General features: G+C 39.3%; 1 protein-coding gene across 2 annotated transcripts in view; it reads left to right on the top strand.

Annotated features, from left to right (window-relative positions):
- Positions 1–14,642, top strand: part of flnca (filamin C, gamma a (actin binding protein 280)) — a 34,616-nt gene that overhangs the window by 18,988 nt on the left and 986 nt on the right. For both annotated transcript variants that reach the window (XM_022683935.2, XM_007241088.4), the window contains 24 exons: positions 538–700; positions 1,177–1,337; positions 1,422–1,589; positions 1,752–1,875; positions 2,674–2,830; positions 2,986–3,175; positions 3,367–3,390; positions 3,538–3,782; positions 4,571–4,670; positions 4,757–4,897; positions 5,461–5,589; positions 5,740–5,913; positions 6,264–6,425; positions 6,674–6,877; positions 6,966–7,118; positions 7,227–7,349; positions 7,802–8,044; positions 9,491–9,751; positions 10,158–10,295; positions 10,415–10,530; positions 10,878–11,010; positions 11,262–11,438; positions 11,772–11,990; positions 13,764–13,976. In XM_022683935.2, coding sequence (XP_022539656.2) covers positions 538–700; positions 1,177–1,337; positions 1,422–1,589; positions 1,752–1,875; positions 2,674–2,830; positions 2,986–3,175; positions 3,367–3,390; positions 3,538–3,782; positions 4,571–4,670; positions 4,757–4,897; positions 5,461–5,589; positions 5,740–5,913; positions 6,264–6,425; positions 6,674–6,877; positions 6,966–7,118; positions 7,227–7,349; positions 7,802–8,044; positions 9,491–9,751; positions 10,158–10,295; positions 10,415–10,530; positions 10,878–11,010; positions 11,262–11,438; positions 11,772–11,990; positions 13,764–13,976 — 3,918 coding nt within the window. The remainder of the gene's footprint in view (positions 1–537; positions 701–1,176; positions 1,338–1,421; positions 1,590–1,751; positions 1,876–2,673; positions 2,831–2,985; positions 3,176–3,366; positions 3,391–3,537; positions 3,783–4,570; positions 4,671–4,756; positions 4,898–5,460; positions 5,590–5,739; positions 5,914–6,263; positions 6,426–6,673; positions 6,878–6,965; positions 7,119–7,226; positions 7,350–7,801; positions 8,045–9,490; positions 9,752–10,157; positions 10,296–10,414; positions 10,531–10,877; positions 11,011–11,261; positions 11,439–11,771; positions 11,991–13,763; positions 13,977–14,642) is intronic.

Below are 14,642 nucleotides of genomic sequence, written 5' to 3'. Positions count from 1 at the left end.
ACAGGTATGTGTGTGATGCTGGAACTTGCCATGGGGGGATTTCACTAAAGCTCAACTGTTATTAATAGAGCTTTTATCATAAAGTAGAACATAGCTCAGGACTGGACACTCCTAACCTTTCATCTTTACTGAAACTGAGACATCGGTACACTTATTTGAGGGATTTGATGTTCAGTTGAGTAAAAAAAATCAACATGGAATTTGATTACAATTTTTTATTTATGCTATGAACTTATCATCCAATATAGCACTACATTCCTGTAAAACACGTATCTTTCTCTCTGGACACTGTGTAAATAATAGTGAAAGAATAGACCAATATTAGTAAGTTGCTCTTATTTTACTTTGACTTCCATTCAAGTTTAGGATGTATGGCCCCTCCTGTAAAGTCACCATTTTGGAGATACACTGGACAGCAACAACATGGCCATGACCGCAATGATTTTTGCTGACCTCAATATTGCCCAATATCATACCCAAATAATGAATCAAATCAAATTGGTTCACTCACTCCTTTGACCTGTGTTTATTTTACAGGACTGCATCTGATTGAAGTTTTCTATGATGAAGTTGCTGTTCCTAAGAGCCCGTTCAGAGTCTCTGTGGTTGAAGGGTGTGACCCCTCTCGTGTTCGGGCCTACGGTCCAGGACTGGAAGGAGGAATTGTGAATAAACCCAACTGCTTCACTGTAGAGACTCGGTAATGACCAGCTAATGACAGTATATTAAATTTACTCCAAAAATAAAAAGCATAGTTATTATAATAAATATTTAATGATATGCTTGCAAATAACAGAAAAAAACAAACTTAGATTAATACACATTTTTTTTACATCAAGGACTTACATGCTTCTCTGTTTGTCATGTTTTCAGAGTTAATGCAATGCTTTGTTTTAGAGTTTCCTTTCAGAGCTTAATTTCACCTGTGCTCCTGCTATGCCAGTTGTCTTGTTTCACTGACTCATTCACGCTGCTACATTGTGGATTGCTCCCCCTTGTGGTGCTAAGCTTGCTAAGCCTCATAGTTCTGCAATTTTTTTCTCTTTTAATTACACAATATAGCTGGGAATGATTGCCCAGCTATCTACTCAGTATCATTTGACTGCATGAGTTTTTATTATCAACATTTCTGTATATTTGCGGAGAGACTCTGAGCTGGTGTTGTTTGTTGTTTAGGGGAGCCGGGGCCGGCGGGTTAGGCCTTACCATTGAGGGTGCGTCTGAGGCTAAGATGTCCTGTAAGGATAATAAGGATGGCAGCTGCAGTGTGGAATACGTTCCCTTTATCCCTGGAAACTACGACATTAACATCACCTACGGAGGCCAGCCCATTCCAGGTACATTCAGCAGGAAGCTTTTCTTGATATGAGAGAGGAAATCATGATGAACTAGTTAATAATTCAGATGAAATGGTTCTGCAGGTAGTCCGTTCCATGTCCTTGTCAGAGACGTGGTGGATGCAAGTAAGGTGAAGTGTTCGGGTCCTGGTCTGGGCAGTGGAGTCAGAGCCCATGTCCCACAAACCTTCACTGTAGACTGCAGCAAGGCAGGCCTGGCTTCACTGGATGTGAAGCTGTATGGACCGGGAGGTGAGATAAACACACACAGTGTGGGCATATTATTATTATGAATGAATCAATCATTATCTCAATACCTTTTAGATTTATTCATTTTAAACTCTATATAAGTTATTTTACATAAAATACCACAAAATTTGACCTAGACCTAACCAGACCTGTTGCGTCTTTTAGGTGCAACTGAACCTGTCGCTGTCCTCAACAATGGTGATGGAACACACACAGTGAACTACACTCCTTCGGAGGAGGGGCCATACACTGTGGCTGTCAAATACGCAGACAAAGATGTCCCCCGCAGGTCAGAAAACACACACAAGCAATTAACCAACATTACTGTAATATTGTTGCTGTCTCACAAAAAACTCAGTGGAAAAACACAACCCCAAATCAGAAAAAACGAAAATGAAAATACAAAGAAAAAACACAGGGTGTCTTACATTAACTTGGGTATGAACCCAAGATATTACATTTTTTGTCTGATCTGCTTTGTTTATTTTGTTAATATACTTCCATTTTGCATTTAATTAATAAAACACATAATAAGATATTTTATCTTTTAGTTTATTAAAAGAAAGGATGGGCAGATAATGATTTGTAACAAATGCGCAAGACATTTTTTTTAACATATTATTATTAACATTATTAAAATGTTTAAAAACATTGTTAACAAGTTAACATTGTTAAAATGTGTATTATGATCAGACAAATCATATTCTTTGACTGATCAGGGAGGTCCATACATTTTTAAGACAATGCGAAACCACATGCTGCATAATGAGGAATGAAAACAGGGAAAAAATTTGTTCTGGACTGAAGATATTCTGGAAGTATCTTGGGTTTGTGCTAAAATATTGTAAAAAGTAATGGAAGGAAAAAAAAATAATGAATGGAAAAAAAATCCTCATTGTGTTTACACAACTTTTTCTGATTTGGGGCTGTGCAAGGTTTGTGATGAATAACATTCAATATGTATATTCATATTCATGCAATATCCAGTTCTGTACGTGAACTGGTTAGTGGTATCAGATTGATCTCTGACAGGCATGTATTGCACGTCATTAACTGACAGATCTGTAACCTCTGTCTCTCTTTGCAGTCCGTTTAAGGTTCACTCCAGTCCGGCACATGATGCCAGTAAAGTCCGTGCCAGCGGTCCTGGACTGGACAAAGCTGGAGTGCCTGCAAGTCTACCAGTGGAGTTCACTATCGATGCCCGGGATGCAGGGGAGGGCCTTCTCACTGTGCAGATCCTGGTGAGCTCATCCTTTAAATTAAATTTACTGGTCCTTCATAGATAACACCAGCCCCAAGTTATCTTGTGCGATACAGCCTAATCGCAACACAAGCACATGCTGAGCTCTGAGAGCTGAGTGTTCTGAGCTTTAAGATCATCTGTTTTGTTCTGCAGGATCCTGAGGGAAAGCCGAAGAAAGCCAGTATCCAGGATAACAAAGACGGAACCTACACTGTGTCCTATGTGCCTGATGTGACAGGCCGCTACACCATCACTATAAAATATGGTGGTGATCAGATCCCCTTCTCTCCTTACTCCATACAGGCACGGCCCACTGGAGACGCCAGCAAATGCCTGCTCTCAGGTACAAACACAACAGACCTCACATACAACCCATCTGCTTTTACAGATAACGAGCAAAAGTGCATAGATTTTTTTTGTGCTGTGTTTGATTTATGGGATTACCACTCATGCATGTAGTGGTGAAAAGTGCTAAATAAAAGGATTCAGCTTTAAATCAATGTGCTGCTCTGGGTCTGTCATGTCTTTCTGCAGTGTCTATTGGAGGACGTGGAGTTGGTGAGCGAATTTATTTTCATTTTAGCTTCAATCAAACATTCAGTATTTTTATTAGCAGAAGTTTTTGTTGTTTATTATGTAATTGTGTTTATAAATTTTGAATGATTGTATTTATTATTTGCATTACTGTTCTTTGTGTTTGAGTAGGCAGTCTGGGGCCCAATATACAGATGTGTGAAGAGACGGTGATCAGTGTGGATGCTAAGGCTGCTGGGACAGGAAAGGTGACCTGTAAGGTTCTCACTCCAGACGGAGCTGAACTGGACGTAGACGTTGTGGAGAATTTAGATGGCACTTTTGATATTTATTATACGGCCCCTGAACCTGGAAAATATGTGATCACCATCCGGTTTGGAGGACAGCATATTCCAAACAGCCCCTTCCACGTACAGGTAAAGAGCATCTTGCACCACACCTGGATCATTACAATGAACTTTATACACAAATGTGACAAGTAGGATGAATTTCTGACCAAGTATGCATATATGCTGATAATGTAGATGATTCTCAGAGCCAGTTAGAAAATATGATCCATATTTTGTAAGTTAATAAGATCACAAGATGCTGCAGTTTCCTCATTTAAGTTGGCAGTGCTGGATGGCAATGCAGACCTCACTCATTGATACAAAAAAACTATTAAAACCTGTGTTAAAATGGTTATATGATTCAGACACACATATTGGTGGAAAATAATGTCGAAATAATCATGGAGGTAGCAGAGTGTAGACTTATAGACTTAACGGCACTAACTAGATACCCTTCTTGATAGTACATCACTCAACTCAGTATAGTGGGTATCCTTAGGAATTTACAGACTCACTCAGCTCTGCTGCTCAGTGTATAACTGCATTTTTTGTGTAATTGTGGATTAAACATTAAAGTACATTTCATCTTGATGGACAATGCAGAACATTACAGAAGCCCTGCATGATGATGCATTACTGTGTTTTCTTGGAAATGTTAAAGGGCATCCAGCAATTCACTCAACAGTTATCAGCCTCTGAGACACAGATCAGTCCATCTCTAAGGTCAAGAGTATAAAAAAAACAGTTTTCCAAGCTTTGTTGTATTTCTGTTTTCAGAGCGTGACTGTTTATTTATTAAATAATTTTAATAGATGGGACTGAGAATGACTTTGAGCTTACTGAGAAATTACTCACGTGTTTCCTGGTTTTCTCAGGCTACAAAGGAACCAGTGGTGCCACGAGATGAGAAGCAGCCCCAGTTCCGCCCCATCAACCTGCTCATTCCCTTCACTGTACAGCAGGGTGCTCTCACTGGTGAGTCCGTCTGCTATACTGAGTTATCTACAGCAGTAGCTTGTCCAGGTCTGATGCACACTGACGTCACCGTGATGTTTTTGCAGGTGAGGTCCGCATGCCTTCGGGGAAAACGGCACGGCCTCTGATCAGAGACAACAAAGACGGGACAGTGACGGTGAAATATGCTCCCACAGAGAGAGGCCTGCACGAGATGGACATAAAATATGATGGAAACCATATTCCAGGTTAACTCTTCCTGTTCTTTCAGATGACTGCGTAGATTGGGGTGTTGTTGTTTACAAGGGAATATGTGGAATTTTCTCATGTTGAATTTGTACAGAATATGCATATATTGAATATATATATATTGAATATATACCGTACTAATTGGCCACACCTTTTTGCATGTTGTTAGAATTCTTTTAAAATTTAAGTTAAAGTGATATAGACTACTTAAAACCTCAGTAGCTCATTAAAAGAACAGTGCCAAATTTAATATTATTCTCATGATTTTTCATTTTATTTATTTTTGGCTCATGTTTCAAACGTTGACAGTTTAATCAGATTATCAGTTTTCCTGGACATGGATTAACTGTAATTCATTAACAAGGCAATTGATAAACTCATAAAGCTGTAAAGGGAAACATTTAAAACACAAGATACAAATGTAATTAAAATTTATACTAAGTAAATGTATTTCTATCTGAGTTAAAGCTTATCTGGCTCTGGGAATGTAAATGGTCCGTAAGTAATGGTATGAGTTGGTAGAGACAGGAATACACCCCTAACAGGATATCCCCTCACACAGGAAGTCCACTGCAGTTCTTTGTGGATGCTGCAGAAAGCGGGATGGTTACAGCGTATGGACCTGGCCTGTGTCACGGCACAGTCAACAAACCTGCTACTTTTACTGTGGTCACCAAAAATGCTGCTGAAGGTATCCATGCTTTGTCCATCTCTCTGTCTGTCTGTCTGTCTATCTATCTGACTGGTAGCTACTATCTACTAGCTACCAGCTAATGTAACGTTATTCTTCACAGTTTAAGAAATAAGCAGCTAAAGCTGTGTGCTGCTGTGTGTCCTGCAGGTGGGCTCTCTCTCGCTGTAGAGGGGCCATCCAAGGCTGAAATCAGCTGCAAAGACAATAAAGATGGAACCTGCACTGTGTCTTACCTGCCCACTGCACCTGGAGATTACAACATTATCGTGAAGTTTGATGGCAAGCACATTCCTGGCAGTCCATTCACAGCTAAGATCACAGGTAAGGGTGTCGTGTAACTTCTGGGTTAAGAATAGGGTTTGTGATATCCCTAAATATCATATTCAACAGCAAAGTTAGATGATCCAAGGATTTAATGATTTAAAGAGACTTTAATGTCACTCACATTACTTGTGGTAGATGAGGTGGAACGAAATTGTATTCTAAATGTCCAATTACAATTGTTAAATAGATACATTTATATATTATATTAATTATATGATGTAGTCTAACTCAATAGTTTACACTCAATAATTTACAAACTAAAATGTTTTCATATTTATGTTTTTAGCGCTGAATTGGACCAATCCATTACTGAGTGATATTTAATGCTGGTGTGTTGTTCTGTGCAGGTGATGATTCTCTGAGGACGTCTCAGCTGAATGTGGGCTCTGCGGCCGATGTTTCACTTAAAATCACAGAGACCGACCTGAGCTCACTAACCGCCAGCATCAGAGCACCATCTGGAGCAGAACAGCCATGCCTACTGAAAACACTGCCCAACCGCCACATCGGTCAGTAACACACACACACATGCACAAACACACACTCACTATTTCAAACTGTAATATTTTTTCAGATTTAAATAAAAACATCAATTGAGTGTACTGCATACAAATACCTAATTTGAGCACAATTTTTTATTTTAAATCATTTTACACTGCCTTAAGTAAGTGAACTGATGTTTTAAACTGACATTTATAATGAGCTGACACGATAATTGAAAATTGTGACACTCAGTCTGGTGTTTTTTTTCTCACAGGTCTTTCCTTCACTCCTAAAGAAGTAGGGGAGCATGAGGTTAGTGTGAAAAAGAGTGGAAAGCATGTCAATAACAGTCCATTTAAAATCATGGTGGGTCCATCTGAGATCGGAGAGGCCAGCAGGGTCAGGGCTTTCGGGAAAGGCCTGATGGAAGCACACACCTTCGAAGTGGCTGAATTCTTTGTTGACACGAGAAACGCAGGTGAGTGAGAGAAAGATGTATTATTAAACTTTATGTAGTTATATATAAATGAACTATTTTTAAAAAGCTGATATATCTGTGCTTTCAGGTTATGGGGGGCTGGGGCTGTCTATTGAGGGTCCCAGTAAGGTGGATATAAAGTGTGAGGATGTTGAGGACGGAACATGCAGAGTTACATACTGTCCCACAGAGCCGGGCAACTACATCATCAACATCAAATTTGCAGAAAAGCACATTCCAGGTGAGAGGCTCAGTTTTATACTCTTCTTTGCTGCAACAGACTCCAGCCAGCGAGGCGAGGTCAAGACCATTCCTTATGCTTCTCTTTCTGACTCTGTCTCTCTTTCAGGGAGTCCATTTACAGTGAAGGTGACAGGAGAAGGAAGGATGAAGGAGAGCATCATGAGGAAGAGGCAGGCTCCCTCCATCGCTTCAGTGGGCACCATCTGTGATCTGAATCTCAAAATTCCAGGTGACGTTTTTCAGAAGTTTAATGAAGAGCTGTTGTGTAACAGTAACAGTTAATTATTTTAAAAGGAATAAATAAGTGCTAAATACCTACGTTAATAAACGGGTTCATGCTGTGTTGCATTTATTAATGCTTTTGTCTTTGATTACTATTACATTTTTACATCTTTTTATGTTTATTTTATTTGTATTGATTTTTAACACATATCTTAATTAAATTAAAGCTTATTGTTCTGTGGGTACACTGTTTTACCCCTTATACTTTAAACATCTCTTTTTAGAATCACTTTGAGCTGATGTAAGAAAAGTACAACATAAATAAAGAATATAATTAATGATGATCCCATTTGAAAATAATAATGCTGATGTGATCAGTGAATTCTAAACCCATGAGCAGGTCAGTGCAGCTGAGAGGTAAACTCCACTCTGAATTGCCTCCTGCTCTCCTGTCCTCAGGAAACTGGTTCCAGATGGTTTCTGCTCAGGAGCGTCTGACCCGCACCTTCACACGCAGCAGCCACACGTACACACGCACCGAGCGCACGGAAATCAGCAAGACCCGCGGGGGAGAGACCAAACGTGAGGTCCATGTGGAGGAGAGCACGAAGGTGGGAGGGAGAGACCCTTTCAGAGACATTTTCGGATCAATCCTGGGCAGAGAGAGTCTGGGCTGCTTTGGATCTCTCACATCTAAAGAGGGTGAGTGATAGGAGCCTGAGGGAATCTGAAGGTTACAGCTGTGTTATTGTTTTAATTTCACAATCAATTGCACAGCAGTTAAGTATTTATTATCAGCATGTGCAAAGTAATACAGTACCAGTCAAAGGTTTGGTCTCACCTTATAAATTTTCTGCATTGTAGATTAATATTAAAGTCGTCCGAACTGTGAAAAAAATGCATGGAATTGTTTAGCAAACAAAATAGTGTTAAACAAACCAGAAGTCGTTACCTCTTACTTAGATGTCAGCTTTGCACATCTTGGCTGGATTTTATCAGTCAGCTTTATGAGGCAGAGTCAACTGGAATTCAGGCTTTCAGTTAACAGCTGTGCTGAACTCTTCAAGAGTTAATTACTTGAATTTCTGGTCTCTTAACGTGTTTGAGAGCATCAGTTGTAAAGTTGTGAAGAGGTAGAGTTGGTATACAGTAAATAGCTCTATTTGAGTAATGTTCTAATCCATATTATGGCAAGAAATTCTCAACCAAAAAAAATAAATACCTTGATATATGAAGGTCAGTCAATCTGAAAAAAAATACTCAAGTGCAAAGACCATCAAAAGCATTATGATGAAAAAGGCTCTCATCAGGTCCTCCCCAGGAAAGGAAAAGCAAGAGTTACCTCTGTTGCACAAGATAAGTTACTAGCCTCAGAAACCGCAAGTTAGCAGCACAGAGTATTTTGTTTTGTTTAACAGGTTTAGGTTTACTGCATGATTATGTGTTCCTTCATAGTCTGGATGACTTCAGTATTAATTTACAATCTAGAAAAAATAAATCAACACATGTGTGCCCAGACTTTTGACTGGTACTGTATGTTTGTCCTTTCTTTACTGCTGTATTCCAGAGCTCATCTGGTTATTTGTTAATCATGTGTTTGTGACAGTATGTGCCTCTTGCTTTACGATATAAGTTCAATCTGTGCCCAACACTGTTACTAGGTGAGGCTGTGTGTGTAAAGCTGAGTGAAGTCTGGCTCAGCACCAGGTGCTTTGCTTGTTGGCTGACCCTGTGCAGCATGGACTTTATTTAGTGCAGCTTATTTAAGCCTTGAATGCAGAGCTGCTATGGAACATATGATGAGATGCCATTTGATGTTATTAGAGATCACGCGGGGGAGTTAAAGAGGGGGGGGGGGGGGGGTGCCTTAGTTTACAACAGTACAATACAGCAGTTTAGCCCCACCCATTCAGTTCAGAGAAGTGTAACCCCACCCATTCAGCCTACAGCAGTTAAGCCCCAAACATGAATCTGCTCAAAAGTAGGACTAAACTATCGATTATTTGCATACACCAGTTACAATATCAAAAACAGCCTTTTTAACTGTAAATAATAAAGGTTCCTTAGTGCTGTGGTTATATCCCTGCTTAACATGTTTTTTTTTCTTACTTCATCATCTCTACAATACGTGTGTGTTCTTGTCTGCAGATGTGCAGGGTATGACGGCTCAGGTGACCAGCCCTGGGGGGAAGGTTGTGAATGCAGAGCTTGTGGAAAGTGGAGACAGCACCTATAGCGTACGTTTCGTACCGACTGAGATGGGCTCCCACACAGTCAGTGTGAAGTACAGTGGTCAGCATGTCCCTGGAAGCCCTTTCCAGTTTACTGTAGGACCCCTAGGCGAGGGGGGCCCACACAAGGTCCGAGCCGGAGGTACCGGACTGCAAAGAGGAATTGCTGGAGTGCCCAGTACGTACCACACACGCACACGCACACACACACACACACACACACAAACAACACACACATAAACACACAAACTTCTGTTTCTGTGTGAATATTATATGCCGTTTACGTGAATTGTGTAGTTTTCTATTTTGTAGTTTTTTCTTGTTAGGAAGATGGGCTTTTGGTTAGTTTTAAACTAAAGTTGAGGTAGAATGCATTGCTGCTTTTTTACTACTGTAGGGTCATTATGGAATGTCCTCTATTTAAAACAGATGTGGGGTATCAAAAAGAGACATGTACATTATTTGGTCAGGAAGGTTGCATTATGTGTACAAACTACAAACTTGTTAGTTTGACTGTTAGACTGATCATTATCTATTTCCCTGATAGTTGTTTTCATTCTCTTCTATTCACTCTATCTCTGCAGCGGAGTTCAGTATCTGGACCCGAGAGGCTGGTGCAGGAGGCTTGTCCATCGCAGTTGAGGGACCCAGCAAGGCGGAGATTTCCTTTGAGGACAGGAAGGATGGATCGTGTGGAGTGTCTTACATAGTGCAAGAGCCTGGTAAACACACACCCACCCACGTGCAGCCCACTCAAGTGATGTAACACTGAAACGTATTATCAGCATTTCTCCTGAGCACTGTGAATGATTCATTTCCTCTGATCCTCTGTTTTCTCTAGGTGACTATGAAGTGTCAATCAAGTTCAACAATGAGCACATCCCTGACAGTCCATTTATTGTACCTATTGCCACATTGTCCGACGATGCTCGGAGATTAACCGTCACCAGCCTTCAGGTCAGTGACCAACAAACAAACTTACCTATTACACTTTAGTATTTATGAGCCCTTTTTGACCTGCTATAGTGAGTTTTGACCTTCAGCTGTAAGTGGACCCGGGTCAGAGTTATAGGGGGATTAAGTGTGTGCATAACTGACCATGAGCTGGACTTTCAGTCTGCAGTTTTACACTTCCAATAATATCCTGAAAGACTAAACAGAATATCAAATATTAGTTGTATATTTAATATAGAAATGTTTGAAGAATGTGACTTCCTGTGTGTTTAGAGTAGAAATAATGTGGGAAATGGACAGAATTGTGAACCCTGGCAAACACTGCAATTAATTTAACGTCTCCCTCAAAGGAGAAGGATCTGAGGGTGTATCAGGAAGCCTCTTTTGCAGTGCAGCGTAACGGGGCGCGGGGTGTGATTGATGCCAAGGTCCACAGTCCCTCCGGCGTGGTGGAGGAGTGTTATATCACTGACGTAGATGCTGGTGAGTGTCTTTGTTTTCAGTGACATGAGCACATACAGCACATGAGCACATACATTACACATACATACAGTATACTGTACCAGACAAATTGTTGGCTCAAATGAAGCTCATAAAAGAGGGCACTTGCTGGATTTTCTCTGTAAGTACAGTACACATGGTAATACAGAGAAGTGCTACACAGAAATGAGGTTGTAAAATACGTGTTTCTGTGAGTTTGCTTCTGCTTCACTTTGCTGCTCTCCTCCACGCAGATAAGAGCGCCATTCGCTTCATTCCACGGGAGAACGGCGTCCACTCCATCGATGTGAAGTTTAACGGCAGCCACATCCCTGGCAGCCCCTTTAATGTGCGTGTGGGTGAGACGGGTCATGCAGGAGATCCAGGCCTGGTGTCTGCTTATGGCCCCGGTCTGCAGGCCGGCTGCACAGGTAAAGCTCAAAACACACTGAATGTGTTCTATGATTGTCATATGTTTAGTATCCAGAATTACTTATCTATTTAGAGGTATTTCTCATGCAGCTCTATATTTAAATCCAGTATATTATTAATTAATTTATAACTTGTTCCCTAATATTAATGGTGAATGAAACATGAAAGTAATTTTAGTAAAGTCACAATATATATATATATATATATATATATATATATATATATATATATATATATATATATATATATATATATATATATATAAAATATGTTTCCTAACTGTATATCAGCAATGTCAGCATGTATCTCACTTTGGAACTAATCTTCTGCAGGTGTTCCTGCTGAGTTTGTGGTCAACACCTGTAATGCTGGGTCCGGGGCTTTATCTGTGACGATTGACGGCCCCTCCAAAGCAAAAATGGACTGTGTGGAGTGCGCAGAGGGCTACAAAATCAACTACACCCCTATGGCTCCCGGCAATTATCTCATCTCCATCAAATACGGTGGACCACAGCACATCGTGGGAAGCCCCTTTAAAGCTAAAATCACAGGTACATCATGATGCATAGTTTTAATTGTATTTATTTAAATTTTCTTCTTAACTACTTTGAATATTTAAAAAACTCTGTCTACCAAATGGGTTAATTAGAGTATATGCCTTGGGTAAAATATCTAGTTTCTGTTACTCACAATTGAATTAATATTGCAACTTTATCAAGTACAGTTATAAAGCATATATATATATCAGTACAAAAGCAGAAATAAAAGAACAAATTATGGTTTTGCCATAAAATTAATAAAATGTGAGACTTCACAAAGAATAACAATCAAATTCAGAAATGTAAGTCCTTAACTATAACAGCAAGTCTGCTTTAAAAATGGAGCGGAATCTTATGCAATTCTCCCCACAGTGTTACATAAACGCGTCACCTCTGAGTGCAGGCTGTTGTCACAGGCTGCGCTGAAAGGAGAGCGTGAATCTCAGGTGAAAATAGAAATGCAGATTTGGAAGATGAGCTTTTAGAGCAGTTAGAGCTGGTCTACTCTGCACTCCAGGTGGTCTGGCTGAGTGAGATTAGTGAGATATATTAAGGATCAGAGAAAGGTTTAATTAATATGTGAGTATTATTATTCAGTTAATAACTTTAAGACCTATTATTCAGAATCTGATCTAAATTATTTAGGTATCCACTATGAATTATTCAGTAACTAAAGTCAAACTGATGTGTGTAGTTGTGAGAGTAAGGGAGTGAGGTGTGGGAAACAGAGGCTGTCAGGGTTTAAGGAGAATTTTTATACTTGTATTGCTCAGTAACAGGTGTTACAATGTGCTATGGAATTACGCATGCATGTCAATAACAACTCCGTTAATGTTATTTTAGAATAAATGCTTTTTTTACTTGTTTTGATAAAGTGCAGCGCTGGGGTGTGTTTAGAGAACTACTGCCACCTGCTGGTCGCCTGCTTTAAATAAAAAAATAGAAAATGCAAATTTCAGTAGATACACATTTTAAAAATAGCTGTTCAAGAGTACAGTAATGAAGGCAATGTTTCTTAATGAAATTCATTTCTTAATTTCTTAAGATTGGTAGAAAATATTTTGTAGATGGTCTCATACGGAACCTTTTAAAGAAATGGCCCTATATAACAACAAATCAGGTTGCATTATTATGTAAAGAGCTTTTCTGCTTCATACAGTTTATACATAAATATACACTAACATGTCAACGTTATGTAACAGCAAGTAGTATTGTGTCCCATGACTTCCTATGGAAGCTAAAGAATACTGCACTCACCTGTGGGATATGCATGTGGGGGCTTATCTGTCCTCACAGACAGTTCTAGCCAGATGCTGCCGGACTTAATCATTACCATACACTGCACTGTATTCCTGGTACTTTCGCGAGCGACACTGTGGATCGAGAATGGTTAAATGCAACATTGGCCAGTGTTCAGTCTTACCACTTACATAGCTAGGGGTATTCTCAAGCGGTTCCCTGAAGTAACACTTTATGATCAATTTAGATACTTTAGATTAACTGACGTTCACTACCAAAAATATTTTTAATGCCATATATATATTGTCTGCCACTGAAAAGCTTTGGTCTAAATATTTTATACTCTCTATATATATATATATATATTTAATTTTTCTATAAAGAATGTATTATTAATAAATCATCCTTCAACCACGGCAAAACAATCTCATGTAAAATTTCTGAGAGAGGCATGCCCCTATCCCTCTTCTGAGTTTGTAGCAGTAATTATATAAGACCACAGTAAGTGTTTGTGTGGTGTGTTATGTAACATGTCTTCTGTTTTAGGTGTCCGTCTGTCTGGAGGCCACAGTTTGCACGAAACCTCCTCCGTTCTTGTGGAGACAATGACTAAAAGCTCGAAGGTGGCTGGAGCCTACAGCTCTGCATCCAGTTCTTCACTGTCCTCCGACGGCAGCAGGGTGGTGTGTCAGGGGGCTGGACTGACCAGAGCTTTTATAGGTCAGAAAAACATCTTCACTGTGGACTGCAGCAAAGCAGGTAAGAACACCACTTCATTTAGAGGAAGAAATAAAACCATTTCAAACACTGTTCACTCACATTAGTCTCTAAACAGAAAATAAACTGCACAAAGTTTTTTAATTAGTTTTATTTGTGAACTTGAGAACCTTTATCCACTTTAATTTGCACCCAAATCTGAAACAGATGTGCAAATCCCTGTTTATTCCCTGTAGAGAGTATTTCCAATAAAATAGAACTTTCTGGAAGAGATAAACATGAATCTACTATTGGCACAGAGTTTAATGCCTGGTGTGAAAATTAAATCCCCAGTATTGAGCTGTGGAGCAGTGGAACTGTAGAGTGATGGTATTTGTATTGATACAATCATGTTCATACACACATACAGGCAATGTAACTCTATACACTGGTCCAAAATAAACTATACTGTTTACAGTACCAAAACATTAGACAATTAAATTAAGTGTTTGTTTTTTTCATTATTTTTATATATATTTTCTACATTGTAGATTAAATCCAATCTAAATCCAAACTATTATCCAAATCATAGGGAATTATTTAATCAACAAAGAAAGTGTTAAATAAACCAGAATATGTATTATATTTCAGATTCTTCAAAGTAGCACCTCTTACTTAAATGACAGATTTGCACATCTTGGCATTTTCACAGTCAGCTTTATGAGGTAG

Source organism: Astyanax mexicanus, chromosome 10 (assembly GCF_023375975.1).
Source record: "Astyanax mexicanus isolate ESR-SI-001 chromosome 10, AstMex3_surface, whole genome shotgun sequence".
Classification (NCBI taxonomy): Eukaryota; Metazoa; Chordata; class Actinopteri; order Characiformes; family Acestrorhamphidae; genus Astyanax; species Astyanax mexicanus.
Note: the sequence above shows the minus strand (reverse complement) of the source record. Positions and strands in the feature narration are given on the sequence as shown.